At 48.6% G+C, this 20,797-nt stretch overlaps 2 protein-coding genes across 6 annotated transcripts in view; both read right to left on the bottom strand.

Moving 5' to 3' along the window:
- The window catches only part of NUP188 (nucleoporin 188), a 115,114-nt gene that overhangs the window by 26,241 nt on the left and 68,076 nt on the right, over positions 1-20,797 (bottom strand). For all 5 annotated transcript variants that reach the window (XM_073541002.1, XM_073541001.1, XM_073541004.1 and 2 more), the window contains 3 exons: positions 10,367-10,444; positions 10,136-10,221; positions 364-509 (listed from right to left, as the gene is read on the bottom strand). In XM_073541002.1, coding sequence (XP_073397103.1) covers positions 364-509; positions 10,136-10,221; positions 10,367-10,444 — 310 coding nt within the window. The remainder of the gene's footprint in view (positions 1-363; positions 510-10,135; positions 10,222-10,366; positions 10,445-20,797) is intronic.
- LOC141046555 (uncharacterized) lies at positions 10,451-20,303 on the bottom strand. Its single transcript, XM_073541005.1, has 2 exons — positions 11,987-20,303; positions 10,451-11,495 (listed from the first exon to the last, which is right to left on the bottom strand). The coding sequence occupies exon 1, from the start codon at positions 15,934-15,936 to the stop codon at positions 14,236-14,238; it is 1,701 nt and encodes a 566-aa protein (XP_073397106.1). The 5' UTR covers positions 15,937-20,303; the 3' UTR covers positions 10,451-11,495; positions 11,987-14,235.

Consider the following 20,797-nt stretch of genomic DNA (forward strand, 5'->3'; position numbering starts at 1 on the left):
GATATATTCTAGCTTAGGTAGAAGGATGTTGCAGGAGGCAGTGGTGAGTTATCTGACCTGAAAGGAGTTTCTGCTGTTCCCTCCCCAGGGACTGCTTTGGGACGTCCCATGGTTTCCTGTGTCCCTCAATGAAGGCTCCGAGAAACACATTTTACGGCAAGTACAAAAACTCCTGTTACAGTCTTTCCATAATTACCATAGATGTCAAAAGAGGCCATTGACTACTATAAAGAATGAGAGACCAATTACCCCCCAATAGGTGACAATCCAAGAGGTGGAACCAACACCTATCCAGCATACCCTATGGGTATGTCAGACACTTAGGACGGATCCCCCATCAGTCTGTGGTGGCTATTTTCTTACCTGTCATGTGCTTCATTTCTAATACGCAGATCAGGGCTGAGAAGATTCGCGCTTTTGCTTTCTCCATTAGCTGTTTATCCGCCTGCAGAATGCCATCCAGGATTCTCGCCAGAGATTTGAGAATGTCCTCCGGAGAGTTCAGTTCGCTGCCAGCAACAGAAAATAATGTCAAATCTCCCCAAAGAAAAAAAAAAGGCTGCAAAAAGAATCCCCGCTACTCAGGTGCCGAAAGAGCACAAGAGACGTGGAAAGTCCTGCAGTTTTCAGACCAAGTTTAGACAAGAGAAAGAAAAATTTTAGACTAAACTGAGACTTTCCCGGAGGTCTACGGCAGAGGGTTAAACTTACAAGAAAGGGGTGGTAGAGAGAGATTAGAATAATATCCCTGGTGGTCTAGGGTTATACTCCCTCTGTTCCCAGCGCTCTAATGGGTTCATTTAACCAGATCCAGTGTCCTGGAGCACTAGATTAACCTCTTAACCCCCAAGGGTGGTTTGCACGTTCATGACCGGGCCAATTTTTACAATTCTGACGACTGTCCCTTTATGAGGTAATAACTCTGAAATGCTTCCATGGATCCCACTGATTCTGACATTCTTTTCTCGTGACATATTGTACTTCATGTTAGTGGTAAAATTTCATTCAAATAACTTGCGTTTATTTATGAAAAAACGGAAATTTGGCGAAAATTTTGCAATTTTCCAACTTTGAATTTTTCAACTTTGAATTTTTATGCCCTTAAATCACAAAGATATGGCACACAAAAAACTTAATAAGTAACATTTCCCACATGTTTACTTTACATCAGCACAATTTTGGAACCAAAATTTTTTTGGTTAGGAAGTTATAAGGGTTAAAAGTTGAGCAGTGATTTCTCATTTTTGCAACACCATTTTATTTTTACGGACCACATCACATTTGAAGTCACTCTGAGGGGTCTATATGATAGAACATACCCAAAAGTGACACCATTCTAAAAACTGCACCCCTCAAGGTGCTCAAAACCACATTCAAGAAGTTTATTAACCCTTCAGGTGCTTCACAGGAATTTTTTGAATGTTTAAAAAAACTTGAACATTTAACTTTTTTTCATAAAAAAAATACTTCAGGTCCAAAATTTTTTTATTTTACCAAGGGTAACAGGAGAAATTGGACTGCAAAAGTTATTGTGCAATTTGTCCTGAGTACACGGATATCTGATATGTGGGGGGGGGGGGGGGACCACTGTTTCGGCGCATGGCAGAGCTCAGAAGGGAAGAAGCGCAGATTGACTTTTTAAATGCAAAATTGGCTGGAATTCAGATCGGACACCATGTCACGTTTGGAGAGGCCCTGATGTACCTAAACAGTGGAAACCCCCCTCAAGTGACCCCATTTTGGAAACTAGACCCCCCCCCCCAAGGAACTTATCTAGATATGTGATGAGAACTTTGAACCCACAAGGGCTTCACAGAAGTTTATAACGTACAGCCATAAAATTAAAAAATCATATTGTTTCCACAAATATGATCTTTTCACCCCCAATTTTTATTTCTCTATCGCTTCATTGGGGGACACAGGAAACCATGGGTGTATGCTGCTGCCACTAGGAGGCTGACACTATGCAGAAAAAAGTTAGCTCCTCCTCCGCAGTGTACACCCTACCGACAGGAAGTAGGATGTTCAGTTTAGCTTAGTGTCAGTAGGAGGTGGACACGGGTCTTTCATTAGACCCTTATCTACCTCAATGTGCGTCGTTCCTTTTCAGGTACCCGGAGGGATACAGTGTGAACAGTCACAACTGTATTCCCACAAAAAGACTATGAGTACGGCGTGTACTGCCACCCCGTATCCTCATACGTCTAGTCGGCAGGACCCACAGCCACTAACAGAGAAGAGTGTTAGGTGATCCGGATCCGATCCTGGCCCCCCCGTCCCTCACCCACCAGAGCCTGTCGGTGTTTATAGAGACGCTGACGTCCAACAACGCAGTCTTTTCGGACGTCCGACATCCCTGGATGGAGAGGTACTTCTGTTTTCTCTCTCTCCCCCCCCAGATTCCCGGAGGAAAAAGACGACTTAGGAAGAGGAAAGAACATTTTTCTTTACTTACTTAATCTCAGGGGTCGGAGTGTGGGGACCCCCTTTTGATCATATCCCCTAGTTCGTAGGCAGATTAGGGCACCAGGCTACCTTTCTGACAGGCTTCTAAAGCCTCTGCACTGCTCCCTCTGCTCCGGCGGACACTGGTTGTAGTTCAGGTCTGCGTGGCTGGTAGTTATAGATACTTCCTTGGGGGCGCAGGGTTACCGGGTGTGTAATTTTCGGGGCCTCCGCGCTACCATCCCCCGCTCGGCGGCTGCGGCTTCTAAATTTAGTCCCCGGCTTCAGCATGGCCTAGTTCCGGCACTTTAGCCCCGCCCCCTTCCCTTCATATCGGCGGGCTTTTCTCCTGCCGGTCACAGGCACGCCCCCTCTCCTGCCACCGTCTGGGGACCTAACCTCCCTCACCTCGGGGCCTGTCTTTTCCTCTGTCTCCGGTGGTTAACTCAGACTCATCCTGGCCGACCGTCACTCCGGCGGTTAGACACACCCCCAGAAGCCTCCTGCAGTCGGCCTTTTCGGGCAGCGCCCTCTTCTCTCCCCCTTCAGTGGCGCGTATTCAGCGAACACCTCGCTGAAGTCACCATTTTCTGGTGCTTGTTCCCGGAAGATGGCGTTTTTATGAAGGAAACCGAACATCTCCTGCTGCCACTGTTGGTTCTGTTCAGGGGGGAAACTGGATTAAGAGGTAGGCTTCAGAACATACATCTTCATGCCTGTATTTCTGCTCTGCAGACAGACTCCCCTCAGCATATATCCATCCATCCCCTAACCTTCTAACTTTATGTAGAGTCACTGACGTAATAGTACTCTAGAATCGTGTATTTTCCTGGCGTAATTGTAATCTTCTGCCGCACGGTCTCTAGTGCATCAGTATGTCTGGCATAGCACACAGAGGCTTGGAGAGCCACGCTGCTGTCTTCTGTATTTGCCGCATGGCGTTGGCCTGGTAGGGGGGTTTCACTCGCACGTTTTTTTCATCGGAGATCTGATTTTGTCCCACGGCTGTTGTGTTTTCAGCCACTGCAGATATGTGCCTTGATTTCAGCAGAGCAACACTCAACCATTGCTTCACACATAAAGGTGCTGGAACCCTGGCATAGCATCTGCTCCTATATCTACTGCTCACAGGCACTCGCCCTTCCTTTTTTCTGCAGCCCCCTCCGGTCGCTGGCTTCATACTGCTCTGAGCAGAATAATGTGCGGCTTCTATCTCTTCACGTCTGCAGTGTTTGGGCCGGCCTTCCAGCTGGATAGAAGTTCGTGCTACCTGGCAATTGTCTACTGTGGTTCAGTGGATAAAGAACCTGACCACAACTCGCTGGTCCAGAGGTTGAAACCATAGCACACAACAGAAAGTGCAGTTAGTCTGATCCCAGGCCTAATTTTCTACTGTCAGAAGAATTGACTGGTCAGAATCTACTTTACTACAGTCTTCGTACTACGGCTTACTACACGTGAAGCCGTTATTCTACCTAATGTCGTAAGGTATCCAGACCCAGACCGCAACACAGAAGCCGTTATTCTGCCTAATGCCGTCAGGTATTCAGACCTAGACCGCTACACAGAAGCCGTTATTCGGCCTAGTGCCGTCAGGTATTCAGACCTAGACCGCTACACAGAAGCCGTTATTCTGCCTAATGCCGTCAGGTACCCAGTCCTTGACCGCAACACAGAAGCCATTATTCTACCTAATGTCATCAGGTATCCAGACCTATACTGCACCGCAACACAGAAATGGCTGTCTCCTATTCCCTTCTCCGGGTTCTCTCCACGCTGATTTGTTCACAGGATACTTAGAGCGGATGGCAACTGTGCTATATCCGCTATACAGGCTTTAGAAGCACCACCTTCCAGGTACAGTAGTTCAATCGGCCGTATTACTGTGGAGACATGTCTGGGGTTGACTGCTTCAGTGGTACTGGTGTTCTGTACCGTATTCAGGCGAGTTAGACGCTCCCGCCTTCAGGTTCCTCGCGCTCTATTGCAGCAGTAATCTCTTACTGAGCACTCGGATAGGCCTCTACCAGACATGTTTAGTCAATACATGCCGTCTTTCTGGTGACTCAAACGTACCCGAGGTCCATCTACTACAGCGGTCCGGCTCTACTGTCCCATTTCAGGTGCGTTAGGAGCGTCCTCTTTCGCATTGATCTGGGTCTTTTGCAGCTTTTGCCTAAGCTCCTGTCTAATCACCACTCGTGGTGAGGTGCTGGCATTTATTGCTCCTGACGGGCTGCAGCTGCGGTTAAAGGCCGCATCCAGGTGAGTCAAACACACCTTTCAGATGCACAATTCATTGTTAATAACATCTGTGGTTTGTTAACAGTTAAACGTAAGCACTACCATGTCCAAACGGAGTGGATATCTGTACCACAGAGTGGATCTCGGTAGCAACATAACTTGATTCTCCACCCTCAGGTGGGTCAGACACTCTCGTGTCAGGTACGGATAGTCGCGGTTTTACTGCGGCATGCTCTGGACCCTATGTGCGAGTTGCCCCACAGGAGTTTTTGCCACACCTTCTGATCAGTTTACAGTACTGTCCGCAGGCTATCTTTACTGCAGGTCTATCTTTAGTGTTTGACCAATAGTAGTTTATAAGTTCTAGTCTGTCCTAAGGGCCTTCGAGCTACCACAATGCCTAAGCTCCTTATCTGTCGGAACTTACTTATTCTTTCTTACAGATGCCGGGTAAAGCCTCCAGCAGCTCAGACAGGTAACTTCTGACCGTGAATGGAAAATGTATCCCAGACAAGAGTGGAATCTGACTCTGTGCAAGCATCGACCAGAGTAGAAAGCTGCTCCAGTCTGAGATCCAAGGATGAGTCTGGTGATAACGCATTTCTTCCTTCAGCTAGAATTGTATATTTTCCCTGTTATCCTCGGGCGTGTTGTCTTAGACTTAGGTAAGCGGGTCTACTCACCGCAATCCTCTCCCTGCTCCAGAGGGTCCAGGATGGATTTGGTCGTTTACATCGTCATACGGATTGACCTGCCTTTCGTCAGCCTAGTTGTCCTCTGGGGTCTATTTTATCTACCTAGAGCCAACTTTCCTTACAGTTGACATAGTCCATGTTTTGCATGGACTTTTTTTGCTCGACTAATCTCTTTTCTAAGTCCGGCTGGACTATTTTTTCCATATTCACCCTCATCCCTGAATGATGGGTTTATCTTCCCTTTGATCTCAAAGTAATCCAGTAGCCTTCGTTCTACCTGCCTAGTCGAGCAATCTGTTGTCTGTTCATAGCCATCCTGAGCCTACATCGCGAGGATGAGATCCAGGTTATTCCCAGGTACCATTCAGTACGTTTCCAGTGTTCGACTCTTTAGCAGGTTCCCAGTGGCCTGCGCTCAGGTCCTGTCATTTTCTCACAGAACGGACTTCAGCCGTTTCCAAACAAGGGGGCGCCTCGGTATAGCTCTTTTCTCCCGAGTGCTTCGCAAAATTGGACTACTTCTGCGGCTGCGAACCCTCCGGTTCCAAGTTTTCCACCACTATGGTCCTTCCTCTCCCAGAAGTGCATCCCTCAGGGATGCCAACGGCAAATTCACACAGTAGTTGGCAAAATTCTACAGCCGCGTGGCCTAGCTTGCTCATTAGAGCATTCTTTCTGGACACCAGTCGGAAGATTTGACCGTCCTCACTGTCCAAAAATTTTTCTTGCATGGACACATGGGTTTTCGCCTATCGTTCCTATCTAAGGTTCCATTTGGCTTTCGGTTTCATGAGTGAAATTATCCCCAAAGAAGTCCCTTACCATCTTTCCGTTCTTTCCATGTGACTCCAATAGGCCAAATCATTGATGAGGTCACCGGAAGGACAAGCGCTCTCCTTCCTCAGGCTAAATCTCATCATTCTTCAGCGCTTTTTTCCTCAGCGTGACTTTGGGGATCTAGGTTTGAGTCCATACTTGTTTTTCTCAGGAAGAAATTTTCTTCGTTCAGCATTTGCCTCCTGTGAATCGCATGATTTTCCCTTGTTCCATGAAGCTCTTATTCAGGTCCTGATTTCTTCAGGACTTTGGCGATATCTGCATTTGCAACGGACGGGTTCCTTTTCCTTCCAGTTGGTAGCCTGTCCTTTCAGACTCTCAACCACCCTTGGGGTCTCAGAGAGCCTGTAGTAGCCGTGGTGCACTTCCTGTGGATCAATGGTCCCCTCTCCATCATTCTGAATTCCCTTTCTTTCGTCCGCCTCGAACTTTTACTTTGTGACGCTCTCGCATCAGGCTACCTTGCCACCGCAACAGTACTTATCAAGCTCCGGCTTGAAGTGTACAGGTCCTCTGGCCTCCAGGTCGGCATCTGCTCGCGGAATCTGGTCGGCATTAGTAGGGTTGCCGGCTCAGAAAGGACTGCTTTCTTTTGAGTATGATGCACTCTGCCCGGGCAGTGTGTGTCCTCCTGGCGGTACTCTTTGGGCCTTCGTCTGGCACCTCTGCAGTGCGATGATATGTCCTCCACAGGTCCATAAGGTTTTCTTCAGAGCCCATGCCTAGCTTTGGCAAGTGCCGGTCGGGGTAACAGACCTCGCAGGTGACCTTGCAGGTGACGAGGGTGACTTCCTCGTCCTGATTGGAGTTGTTTGCTGTTCCCTCCCCTTGGGAACTGCTTTGAGACGTCCCATGGTTTCCTGTGTCCCCCAATGAAGCGATAGAGAAAACAGGATTTTTAGTTGCTTACCGTAAAATCTGTTTCTCTGATCCTTCATTGGGGGACACAGCACCCTACCAAGTTGAACAGCTCGGTTTACTGTATAATATTGTTACAGTGTGGATTTGTGTTTTCTGTGTTTTTATCTCGTCTACAGATTACTTCTCCTACTGCTTTCTCAATAACTGAACATCCTACTTCCTGTCAGTAGGGTGTACACTGCGAAGGAGGAGCTAACTTTTTTTCTGCATAGTGTCAGCCTCCTAGTGGCAGCAGCATACACTCATGGTTTCCTGTGTCCCCCAATGAAGGCTCAGAGAAACAGATTTTACGGTAAGCAACTAAAAATCCTATTTTTCCCAAGGGTAACAGGACCCTAAAAGTTATTGTTCAATTTGTCCTGAGTACGCTGATATCCCATATGTGGGTGTAAACGACTATTTGGGCACATGGCAGAGCTCGGAAAGGAAGCAGCGCCATTTGACTTTTTTGGCTGGAATTGGGATTGGACGCCATTCCGCGTTTGGAAAGCCCCTGATGTGCCTAAACAGTGGAAACCCCCCACAAATGACAACATTTTGGAAACTAGACCCCTTAAGGAACTTATCTAGATGTGTGGTGAGCACTTTGAACCCCCCAAGGGCTTCACAGAAGTTTATAATGCCCGGGCATGAAACTAAAAAAAAATCATATTTTTTCCACAAACATGATCTTTTAGTCCCCAATTTTTTTATTTTTCCAAGGGTAACAGGAGAAATTGGACCCCAAATATTGTTGTCCAATTTGTCCTGAGTACGCTGATACCCCATATGTGGGAGAAAACTATTGTATGGGCACACGTCGGGGCTCGGAAGGGAAGTAGTGACGTTTTGGAATGCAGACTTTGATGGAATGGTCTGTGGGTGTCATGTCACGTTTGGAGAGCCTCTGATGTGCCTAAACTGTTGAAACTCCCCACAAGTGACCCCATTTTGGAAACTAGACCCCCCCACGGAACTTATCTAGATGTTTGGTGAGCACTTTGAACCCCCAAGTGCTTCACAGAAGTTTATAACGCCTGGGCGTGAAAATAAAAAAATCATTTTTTTTCCACAAAATGATATTTTTGCTCCCAATTTTTTATTTTCCTAAGGGTAACAGGAGAAATTGGACCCCAAAAGGTGTTTTGTAATTTGTCCTGAGTAGGCTGATACCCCATATGTGGGGGTAAAACACTGTTTGGGCGCATGGCAGAGCTTGGAAGGGAAGGAGCACCATTTGACTTTTTCAACGCAGAATTGGCTGGAATTGAGATCAGACGCCATGTTGCGTTTGGAGAGCACCTGATGTGCCCAAACAGTGGAAACCCCCAATTCTAACTCCAACCCTAACCTCCAACACACCCCTAACCCTAATCTCAGCCCTAACCCTAACGGGAAAATGGAAATAAATACATTTTTTTAATTTTATTTTTTCCCTAACTAAGGGGGTAATAAAGGGGGGTTTGATTTACTATTTATAGCGGGTTTTTATTTTTGGCAGCTGTTATACGCTAAAAGACGCTTTTTATTGTAAAAATAGTTTTTGCATCACCACATTTTGAGAGCTATAATTTTTCCATGTTTTGACCCACCAAGTCATATGAGGTCTTATATTTTGCGGGACGAGTTGACGTTTCTATTGGTACCATTTTCGGGCACATGATCGCTTTTTATTCCGATTTTTGGGACGCAGAATGAACAAAAACCAGCATTTCATGAATTTCTTTGGGGGGCTGCGTTTACACCGTTCCGTGTCTGGTAAAATTGATAAGGCGGTTTTATTCTTCGGGTCAGTATGATTACAGCGATACCTCATTTATGTAGTTTTTTTACGTTTTGCGCTTTTATGCAATGAAAACAATTTTATATAAAAAATAATTATTTCTGCATCGCTTTATTCTGCGAGCTATAACTTTTATTTTTTCGCTGATGACGCCGTGTGGCAGCTCGTTTTTTGCATGACAAGATGACGTTTTCAGTGGTACCATGGATATTTATATCCGTCTTTTTGATCGCGCGTTATTGCACTTTTTGTTTGGCGGTATGATAATAAAAGCATTATTTTTTGCTTTTTATTTTTTAAGGGGTTCGCTAAAGGGGTTAACTAATGGGACAGTTTTATAGGGCGGGTCGTTAGGAACGCGGCGATACTAAATGTGTACTTTTATAGTTTTTTTTTATTATTTCCAAAAAATGAGTTTATTAGGGAATATTTTTTTTTATTTATTTAGCAATTTTTTATAAATTATTTTTACACTTTTTTTTTTTTTTTAAAACTTTACTATACTGTCCCAGGGGGGACATAACTGTCATGTGACAGATCGCTGATCTGTCACAGCACAGATCAGCGATCTGTCACAGGCAGTGCTGGAGGCTTCATCATGCTGGTGCTTTGCAGGCATGAGGAAGCCGCCTCTCTGCAGGCCCCCGAAGGTCCCCACCGCCATATTGGATCCGGGGGACCTGCAGGGAAGGAGGCCCCCGGAGCAGCACAGCACATCACACTTTTCCGGAGGGCTCAGGGAAGCACGGAGGGAACCCCCTCCCTGCCGATGCTTCCCTAAACCCCCAGTACACTGCAATCGTGTTTGATCGCAGTGTGCTAGGGGTTAACGTGTCGGTCCGTGACCGCCCCTGACAAATAGTGCCGGGTGTCAGCTGTGATAATCAGCTGACACCCGGCTGCGATCAGCAGCGCTCACCCCGTGAGCGCCGCTGTTCGCTATGACGTACTATCCCATCCCTGGGAATTAAGTCCCAGGGCACATGGACGGGATAGTACGTCATATGGCAGAAAGGGGTTAATAATTACCTAGTGGTGCCCCTTACTTTATTGGTAGGTGAAACCGTAAAAGTTTGAGTCCATGGTGGTCTAAAGTGCAGGGTAGTGAAGGTGTTCGTAGTGGACACCCTTGTTTTGCTGGTGGTTTTGTGCCTCCTCTGCTTTTTGTACCCCTTGCCTATACATCTTATATGGTAAAAATTTACATGGAAACAGTCCCGATTTGACTTACTTCTTCCAGCGTCGGAGTAAAATCATCATTAAAGTGCAAAGCATGAAGCCGAGCTGCAAACAAGGAGCCGAGCTGGGGACCTGAAACTGCAGAGATTTGGGTTATTTCCAGGCAGGTCAGTGCCATATATTGACCACAGTGTGGCGCCAAGTAGCCCCGGCCTAAATGTAATCAACCCAAGCCTACAAAGAGGCGTCGGGCAGGGTTCACACCCGCCACCTAAATACTTACCAAGATTTCTGTTCCAGATAAGATGTCCTGGAATAGCTCCTGCTTTACACCCTTGTCTGTCAAGTGCATCACATCCGCCTGTTGTGGAAAGCAGAGTAAGGGTACCGTTACACTTAGCGACGCACCAATGATCCCGACAACAATACGACCTGGTATGGATCGCTGGTGCGTCGCTAAATGGTCGCTAGTAAGCTGTCAAACAGTCAGATTTACCCAACGACGCAGCAACAATTCAGCGATCCATATAACGACCTCGGCGGTCGTTGGGACCTTGTCACACAGCAGCGATTCTGACAACTCCCGCCTGCGTCCATGATTTCTGAGTCGCTAACGCGGTCGCTCGTCGGTGTCAAACACAGCGAGCATCGCTGGCCAGCGGGACACCAGCGATCAAAAAAATGGCCCAGGACATTCGAGCACAATCAGCGACATCGCAGCGGGGGCCCAGTCGCCGCTATATGTCACACGTAGCGAGGTCGCTGTTGCTTCACAAAATCGGTGACGCTTCAGCGATCTCGCTATGTGAGACGGGGCCTTAAGAAGTTACAAGGCAGGGAACGCATGAAGGAAGCAATGCACGAGGCAAACAACGCACGAGGCAAGCAAAGCACAAGTTATGGCTCCCTGTAGTAGGAGGATATGCAGCTTAAAGGGAATTGATCAGCATAAAAAAATGTATTTGCTCTTACCTGTAAAGCCTTTTCTCAGACGGTCCACCGGGAGGACCACGGGTTAAAGCTCCTGCCTCTAGAAGGCAGACACTAAGTAGTTAAAGGGGATGGAGATGATTTTTTTAAAAATAAAAAATAATTTAGCAATTGATTGCCATGAAATATTTTGAACCGTTTGTGCTTTTTCAGGCTCTTTGTTACGCAGCACATTCAACTTTGATGTGGTCATAAATTAACTGAGAGGAGCTTAGAAAAAGACAGATGAGTCACAAACTCTAGTCTTTCAAGCTGAACGAGCTCACTGATGGATTCTCAGTTAACTTATTCTGTAGCCAGCATTAGGCAATGTAACACAGATGACATAGAAAGGAAGGTACCTTGCCTTTTAAGCAGTAGTCTTCTTCAATGAATGACCTTATCCAATAGGCTACGGTGGTCTTGGCACTGGCAGAGACTCTCTGCAAGGATGAACAGAAAGTCCAACTCACGGAAAGAGGGAGTTTAAGACAAACACAATGACCCCATCCCGAATATGGAGGGTCTACTCCCTAGGATGAGATGGAGAGGAGCTAAATGAAGGGAGCACAATGTCCTCATTTAGATGAAATGCCGATGGCACTTTTCGGCAAGAATGAAGGGACTGGCAGAGGAAATACTTTCCCCTGCTGGAAAACTGAAAGAAGACTTAAAGGTCAAGGCTCCCTTGATGGAAGTAATGGCCACTAGGTATGCCACCGTCCAAAAGAGGAGGTGTAGGGAAATGCAGCAGAGGGGGTTTAAAATGAGACGACGGCTGCACTTTATGAACCAAGTTAAGGTCCAAGGGTGGAGTAGGATGGCAATGAGGAACGGCATTGGGCTTCTCCCTGCATGGAAATGTGGAAAGTAGGCAAGAGGACGGTGGAATAAAATGGAGATAGGGAAGAACTGCCCTTTAGAGAGAACTCACACTCTGACCAAATCCAATCCATCTTGGAGAAATGAGAGGGCACTGCATTGGATGGACTTGGCGATCCTCACCAATGGAAGCACATCTTCCAGGTTCTGTGGTAAATGTGAGAGGAGGTCGGTTTTCTGGCCTTATCACAGTCTAAGGGTCCTCTTGCTCTTAAAACTGCAGCTGCAACCACAATTAAATGAAGCAAAGTTAAATTTTGGGTAAAGGAACAGATCCTGGCAGAGATTTTTCAGTTTAGGAATGAGACATCGCTATAAGACTGACCAGATCTGCATACCATGCCCATCTGAGCCACTGTGGATTACCGGTACACATTCTGCTTGGACCTTTTTGAGTAACCTGAGGAAGTAGCAGAAGAGAAGGGTAGCTCCAACAACTCCCACGGGATGAACAGGGCATCCACTGCCAATGCTTTGGATTCTGAGACCTGGACACAAGCCTCGGTAGCTTGCGGTTGAGTCTGAAGGACATGAGGTTGAAATCTCAAGGATTCCACTTGGAGCCGAGTTGGAAGATCACTTTGTGAACTAGAAAGCACTCTCCTGGTTCAAATCACTTGTGATTGAGGAAGTCTGCCATCTAATTGTGCACTCCTAGGATCTGGACTGCCAGTATGTGCGCTTCGGATCATCATAGAATCTCGTCCACCTCAGATATTGCAGCGTGGCTTCTGGTTCGGCATCGATGATTTAAGTAGGTGACTTCTGTTGTATTATTTGACTGGACCCTGACTTGGTGACCAGATAAGAGCAGTGTCCATGGAAAGAAAAATGGCACGGATGATCTGCAGTCCTGACTCCGGAGAGGACAAGTTTCTCGGACTGTTCGATCTTGAATTCCTTCCCAGCAGTGGAGACTGGCATCAATCATGATGACTTGCCACTGAAATAGGAGGAAAGACTCGGTGGAAGAGCCACCACTGAAAAAACGGACAGCCTGATTACAGAAGAATCTTCTGATCCAGAGATTCCTTTGACTTGTTCCATCTCATCAGAATGGCTCCCTGGAGAGAGCAAGTGTGAATTTGAGCATAGAAATATCCAATTTTGGCTAGTTGATTATCCAACCATATTGGCTGAAGGTGTCCAATGCAATGTGAAGGCTCGCCTAATTGTCAGCTCTGGACTATGCCTTCATAATGATGGCATACAGATAAGAAATGGCTGCAGCATTCCTGGTGTGGAGGATGCCTGTTATAGCAGCTAAGACCTAACTAAACATTTGCGAGGATGTGCGCAACTTGAAGGAGAATCTTTTCTGGCCCCAAGCTTCCAGTTTCTTGTGACCACACAATCTGGAGAAGAACCAAAAGGAGGAGAAAAGGAGATTTTTGTGTACTCACCGTAAAATCTCTTTCTCTTAGCCTTTAATTGGGGGACACAGAACCGTGGTGTTATGCTGCTGTCCACTAGGAGGCGACACTATGCATAATCTGAAAAAGATTAACTTTGGCTCCTCCTCTGCAGTATACACCCCTGGATGGCGTCAGCCTTCTCCAGTTTTGTGCAAAAGCATTAGGAGGAATATACCAGAAACATAATCATGCCTGTAAGAAAAGGCTACTAAAAACAGGCTCAAACAACAATATGAGAACCCAACCGTAACAACGGCCCGCAAGGGCAACAGGGTGGGAGCTGTGTCCCCCAATTAAAGGCTAAGAGAAAGAGATTTTACGGTGAGTACACAAAAATCTCCTTTACTCTGTCGCCTTATTGGGGGACACAGAACCGTGGGACGTCCTAAAGCAGTCCCTGGGTGGGAGGCAGTGGACGAATATTGTGCTGACAGTCCTCTAGACTTGGGGTACTGCCGCCTGCAGGACCCGTCTACCCAGGCTCGCATCCGCTGAGGACTGGGTATGCACTTTGTAGTGTTTTGTAAATGTGTGCAGGCTAGTCCAAGTGGCTGCCTTACACACTTGATGTGCTAAGGCTTGATGCCGAATGGCCCAAGAGGCCCCTACCGCCTGCGTAGAGTGTGCCGTGATACCGGCCGGAAGGGGAGAATTGTTGAGGCGGTAAGCCTCTTGAATGGTGGACTTGATCCACCTAGCAAGGGTGGCTTTGGAAGCCGGTAGGCCCTTGCGAACGCCTTCTGGAAGAAGGAAAAGTGAATCAGACTTCCGGAAGGGAGCAGTCCTAGACACATAAATACGCAATGCCCTGACATGGTCAAGCGTATGCAGAGCCTTCTCTACCCTATGAACGGGAGCCGGGCAAAGAGACAGTAGTGATATTTCCTCATTGAGGTGGAAGCTGGACACGACCTTCGGAAGGAAGGATGGTACTGTACGGAGAACCACCTTGTCCTGGTGAAAAACCAGGAAGGGTTGTCTGCAGGAAAAGAGCTGAAAGTTCAGACACCCTGCGTAGCGAAGTGATTGCCACCAGGAAAACCACTTTCTGTGATAGAAAGCGGAGTGAGACCACCCTAAGGGGTTCAAAAAGAGGTGACTGTAGTGCTGTCAAGACCAGGTTGAGGTCCCACGTCTCCAACGGACGTTTGTAGGGGGGAACCAATCGGGAAACCCCTTGGAGAAAAGTCTTCACTTGCGGCTTGTTAGCAATACGCCTCTGAAAGAGCACTGAGAGCACTGACACCTGGCTCTTCAGCGAGCCCAGGGATAGCCCGGCGTCCAGGCCTGACTGAAGGAAACTGAGGACCTTTGGAAGAGAATAGGGAAGTGGAATCTGCCCACGAGGGTCGCACCATGTGAAGAAAATCTTCCAGGTACGATAGTAAATCCTGGCTGAAGTTGGCTTCCGAGCCCTGATCATGGTTTTAACAACGTCCGGTGAAAAACCTGCTTGGGTCAAAACCCAGGTCTCAATGGCCCCGCTGTCAAATTGAGAGCCCCTGAGTTCTGGTGGAAGAACGGGCCTTGTGACAGGAGGTCGGGACGTGTGGGGACACGCCAGGGAGCGTCTGCTGTGAGTTGCACGACGTCGGCGTACCATGTACGCATGGGCCAGTCTGGAGCGATCAGAATGGTGGGAACACCCTCTTGTTTGATCTCCCTCGGGACTCTGGAGATCAGGGGGAGGGGTGGAAAAATGTACAGAAGCTGGAACTGGGTCCAGTCCTGAACCAGGGCATCTGCTCCGAGCGACCGCGGATCGCGCGTCCTGGCCATGAAATTGGGAACCTTGGCATTGAGATGGGATGCCATCAGATCCACGTCCGGGGTCCCCCAACGATGACAGATCTGACAGAAGACTTCGGGATGGAGAGACCATTCCCCCGAGTCCATTCATTGTCGGCTGAGATAGTCGGCTTCCCAGTTGTCCACACCCGGAATGTGGACCGCAGAGAGTACCGACCTTGCAGCCTCCGCCCATTGTAGGATACGCGTTACTTCGGTCATCGCCTGGATGCTGCGGGTGCCGCCTTGATGGTTCACGTATGCCACTGCCGTGGCATTGTCCGACTGTACTCTGATATGAGAGTCTGCCAGCAAGTGATGGAAGGCTTTCAACGCCAGGAAGATGGCCCGAATTTCCCGGATGTTGATGGGCATGGTCGATTCCCTTGGTGACCACCTGCCTTGCGCTCTGATGTAGGTGCACCGCGCCCCAACCCATAAGGCTTGCGTAGGTGGTCAAAACCTTCCATTGACCGGAGAGAAAGGATCTTTCCCTTGCAAGCGAGGTTGGCTTGAGCCACCAGTGCAGGGACCTCCTGGTGTTTGCTGATAACCGGAACTCCCTGTCGAGGGAGAACGGATTCCTGTCCCAGGACTTGAGGATGGCCAGTTGAAGGGGTCTGAGGTGAAACTGGGCAAATGGTACCGCCTCCATTGCTGCTGCCATCCTGCCAAGTACTCTCATGGCATACCGGAGAGATCTGGGGGACTTGCGGAGGAGTGTGTGAACTCCCAGACAGAGAGCCAGTGCCTTGTCCCTGGGGAGGATCATCAGACCCTTGGAGGTGTCGAATAGCATCCCCAGGAAGGTCAGAGACTGACTTGGGGTAGTCGAGGACTTCTGTAAATTGACTAACCATCCCAGGCGCGTCAGAGTGTCGATCGTGATCGAGACGTTGACCTCGCAGTCCTTGAGGGTGGGGGGCCTTGATGAGAAGGTCGTCCAGGTATGGAACGACTATTATGCCTCTGGAGTGCAGAACGTCCATGGTAGCTGCCATGACCTTTGTAAATGTTCTGGGAGCCGTGGCGAGACCGAACGGGAGAGCCACAAACTGGTAATGGTCTTGGTTGATTGCGAATCTGAGAAACCTCTGATGGGCGGGAGCAATCGGTATATGCAGGTATGCGTCCTGTATGTCTATGGAGGCAAGATATTCTCCTTTTTCCATAGACGCAACGATTGACCGGAGGGATTCCATGCGGAAGTGACGAACTCGAACATACTTGTTGAGTTGCTTGAGGTCTAGTATGGGTTGGACGCTGCCTCCCTTCTTGGGCACCACGAACCGGTTGGAGTAGAACCCTCGGAAGCGCTCTTCTGCTGGGACTGGCACTATGACTCCTGCTCGCAGGAGGGAAGAAACCGCTTGACGGAAGGCCTGAGCTTTGAGCGGGGATTTTGGAGGGACAGATGGAAAAAAAAAAAAAAAACCTGTGCGGTGGGCTGGTAGTAAACTCGATTTTGTATCCTGAAGACACTATCTCCTTGACCCACTTATCTTCTGTAATAGGCAGCCAGACCTGCTGAAAGAGTAGCAGTCGTCCGTCTACAAGTGGGATGTCTTCCAGAGGGCATGAGTCAGGATGAGGGAAAAGTCTGAGGTTTTCCTCCTTTAGGTTTTGCCTGGCTTGCCTTTGATTGCCAGTTCCTGTCCGGCCTCTGTGCCGCACGTGTGTTGTCCCTGCGGGGGGGAACGATTACGGTTTTGTGCTGGGCGTGAGACGGACCAGCCTGAAGAATTCCGAAAGGATCGGAAACGAGATTGATTACGCCTTTTAAACGTGCGTTTTGGTCTTATTTGAGGGAGGGAAGTACTTTTGCCCCCGGTAGCATTGGATATCATTGTATCCAGCTTTCCACCGAAAAGACGGCCACTGAAGTACCGGAGATTTGTTAGGGACTTTTTTGAGGCCGCATCCGCTTTCCATTCTCTTAGCCAGAGAATACGCCGGATTGTGATGGCGTTTGATGCTATTCCCGCTATTCCTCTTGCAGAATCCAACGCTGCATGGACCATGTAATCTGCCACCACTGCAATTTGCACCGCCTGGTCCGCCAGCTGAGGATTTGAAGCTTGAAGGCCTTTTTGCAATAGATCAGCCCAAGCCATGATGGCCTTGGCTGCCCAAACTGACGCAAATGCGGGAGCCAAAGAGGCACCTGCCGCTTCAAAGATTGAACGAGCCATGCGTTCGACTTGTCTGTCTGCTGTGTCCTTGAGGGTTGAACTGTCCGGCAGCGAGAGAAGCGTTTGTGCTGCCAGCCTAGAGACTGGAGGGTCCACTTCAGGCGGATCTGTCCAATCCTTGGTGTCTTTCTGTGGAAAGGGGTATTTTGCTTCCAAATACTTGCGATTGGCGAATTTTTTATCAGGCTGCGAAAAATGCTTAGAAAGGATTTTTTGAAATTCCGGGTGATTAGGGAAGACCTTCGATGGTTTCTGAACACTTTCAAAGGAAATTTTGTGTTCTGGTGCTTCCGGGGTTGGATCTGAAATGTCCAGCACCCGAAGGATGGAAGAGACGATATCCTCAACTATCGCAGTATTGCTAGGGGGACAAGAGACGAGATAATTCTCTGTTTCGTTGTCTGGGTTAGAGTCACATATGCCTTCCGAGTCAGTGGTCGGAAATCGTTGCGGAGATCCGCATTGTCTGTCTCTGTCAGGGGACGGACTAGGTCACCTGGAGCCACTGTGTCTCTCCCTGGAGGGGGACGACCGAGTGCTATGTGAGGACGCAGATGAATGCGACCTGTGGGTCCGCTTACGTCTGAGACTGTCGGAAGTGGCATGTCCCCGAGATGGGCTGTCCCTTTGCTGGGTAACGTTCATAGCCGAGATATGACCCTGCAAAGCCTGCAGTAGTGTAGAGGTCAGGCTATGTATGGACTGTGTTATAGACTGCAACATCTGAATAGCCCATTCCGGTATGGAAGAAGACGCAGAAGCGTTGCTTCTGACCCAGTGTTTTGGACACAGTCCCGGCAGTGTGGGTCCGTGCTGCCCCTGGGGAGTGGTCTTGCAGGCTGTGCAGAATGCATAAAAGCAGTCTTGCCTGGTTTTCTTCCTTGAGCCCGGCATCATGCACAGAGGCTGGCTAGCAGGGGTCCTACAGGGGCTATGCAAAGGGGAGAACTTATAGGTAATATGAATGCACAGCTGAGTAAAGAGAACCCAGCTGTGATCTTACCCCACCAGTGTGCCCCGAAGTCCAGCGCCGACAAATCACAGTCCTGTGCCCCCCGGAGACTGCTGTATGGCTGTCAGCTATGTTTCCTGCTGCAGCAAGATGGCCACCGGGATTCTGAGGTGGAGGGGGAAGGGGGCGAGAGCTGAAAAGGGCGCGCTGAGCTATGTAAAAGCGCGCCCTTCCTGCCTCGATCCGCCCCTTCTATGACACTGCAGAGTGTCATTTTCGTCATCCGGGGGGCGGGCCAGGGGGCGGGAATAGGGCGGCGACTTCGGCTAGGCCGAAGCCGCGGCCTAAATTTGATACCTCATGCCCAGAAGGGCTCCAGGACGGCGCGGTTGTCCAGGGGGGGGGGGGTCGGATTCAAACCAGACCCCCCCGGATTAAACGGCAGGCTAGCGGTGGGGTTATGAGCGCGAAGTAGGCCCTGTGGGGGGTCCCTTTGAGGCGCTATGCAGCTGGTGCTGCCACAGAGACAGGGGCGCAGGGAGCCCTGTCTCTGACAAGTGCCATGCCTGCCTGCACCTCCCCCGGTCCCAACAGGAGCCCGCAGCTGGGCTGGGGTCCCTGGACATGTAAGTGGCCGAATGGTGCCTGATACAGGCCCTACCTGCGGTGTCTCAACCTAATGCCCCCAGAGGGGGATTAGGGAGGGTGCTGCTGTCACCGTCAGGGGGCTTCATCCTATCCTCGACCTCAACCCAGAGCCCAAGGGAACTGGGGAAGGAGGGGGGGGGTCTCGTCTTCGAGCCAGTACCCGAGGGACTGGGGAAGGAGCGACATGGGGAAGAGCCGTCTCGACCTCAACCGGGTACCCCTTAACAAGGGACCGAGGAGGGAGCCATGCCGGGAGTCTCGCTGGGGACCCGCTTTTCTTCATCTGTAATCCGTTGAAAAAAAAAAATCAAGGAAAAAAACAGAGTAAAAAATCTTAGGTGTGCCTCCTTGCGACACTAAGCAAAAACTGGAGAAGGCTGACGCCATCCAGGGGTGTATACTGCAGAGGAGGAGCCAAAGTTAATCTTTTTCAGATTATGCATAGTGTCGCCTCCTAGTGGACAGCAGCATAACACCACAGTTCTGTGTCCCCCAATAAGGCGACAGAGTAACATACTCCGAATGTCCTCTGCAGACCAGAAAGGATGTGCTTTTTCTTAGGCAGGTAGGTATTCTTGCCACGTGTTGCTTACGAGGGGATTTCATCTAAACATTTGCCAAATTCCCAAGAGCCCGAGAAGGGGAGAGCTACAAGAGCTTTCCTACAGGTTACATCTGTGCACCAGGGTTTCAACCTTAAGGTGCGGTGGATGACTAGAGACAGAAGAGGAGCAGGCAAGAAGCCTAAACGTGACAAAGGTGGATTCGCAGATTTAGTTCCTGGCTTTGGAGATTTTCTGAGCAATGTCTGCTAACTCTGAGAGGAACACCAGATATAACACCATCATAAGTTATTTAGCCCAACTGGTTGTGGTCTTATCAGCCTAGTAAGAGGTGAACATTGGTTTCAGTCCAAACAAGTAGCTTCAGAAAATGACTTGGCAAAAAACTTAATCTTCCAGCCCAGCAGCTCCTGGAAGGACGCTGCATCTGCCATGAGTAAAGTTGTAAGTTGGTGGGGTACGGTGAAACAAAATGGACTCCTAGGAAGAAGAGGAGCCAGTGTTGGTGACGTTTAAGGTGTCCTTTACATCCGTTAGAAGGCTGGTGAACATTGAGGACAGCATGGAAGACTGTTCCACATCCAATAGATATGGCAGATGGCTAGCACTCGACTAGTGTAATGAATAAACGGTGCTAGTGACTCAGCACAATTGAAGGGGAACAAGGAGGCGGCAGATATAACAAAGTATAGTTAAAGTGAGCTCATACCCCTTTTGAAGTAGAGTTTTGGTAGTCACCGGTTGATAGTTTATCACTGCTAGGCAATATTTAAAAAAAATGCGGATTATCCTACATGTAGAGGTAAAAGGGAGTGTGATTAGATAAAAGTATATGTATGTATGTATATATATATATATATATATATATATATATATATATATATATATATATATATATACACACACACACACACATCTACACCCATAGTATATCTAATTGCAATCATAATGAAGTATATCTATGAAGAAAGTCTGACTGGAGAATCTCTTAGGAAAGGTCCTCAACTCTGCACAAGGTATTCAAGCATTCTGCCCCCGGGAGAGAGTAGGGCCGGGAGTGAAGGGATGGCAATGATTTGCTGGGGTGTTTGGACCTTAGCCATTTATAGGCAGCCAAAAGATCCTCCTGTAGCAGATGCCTCATCATTTATGGGATCCAAGTCTGAAGTTAAGCGATGAAGCCTGTCCCCACAATAGGTGCTTTAGGAAGGTCAGTTACTGCAAATGCTAAAGTGCATGCACACTAACTTTCAGGACCCAGTAATGGCTGAGTGGTGGGAACAGCATGAGGGGGGGGTAAACGCA

Source organism: Dendrobates tinctorius, unplaced genomic scaffold (genome assembly GCF_039654945.1).
Source record: "Dendrobates tinctorius isolate UK_male_01 unplaced genomic scaffold, ASM3965494v1 ptg000120l, whole genome shotgun sequence".
In the NCBI taxonomy this organism is placed as follows: Eukaryota; Metazoa; Chordata; class Amphibia; order Anura; family Dendrobatidae; genus Dendrobates; species Dendrobates tinctorius.

Coding starts and splice junctions, on each gene's coding strand:
- LOC141046555 (XM_073541005.1), bottom strand. CDS start 15,936: ATGCTATTCGACACCTCCAAGGGTCTGATGATCCTCCCCAGGGACAAG.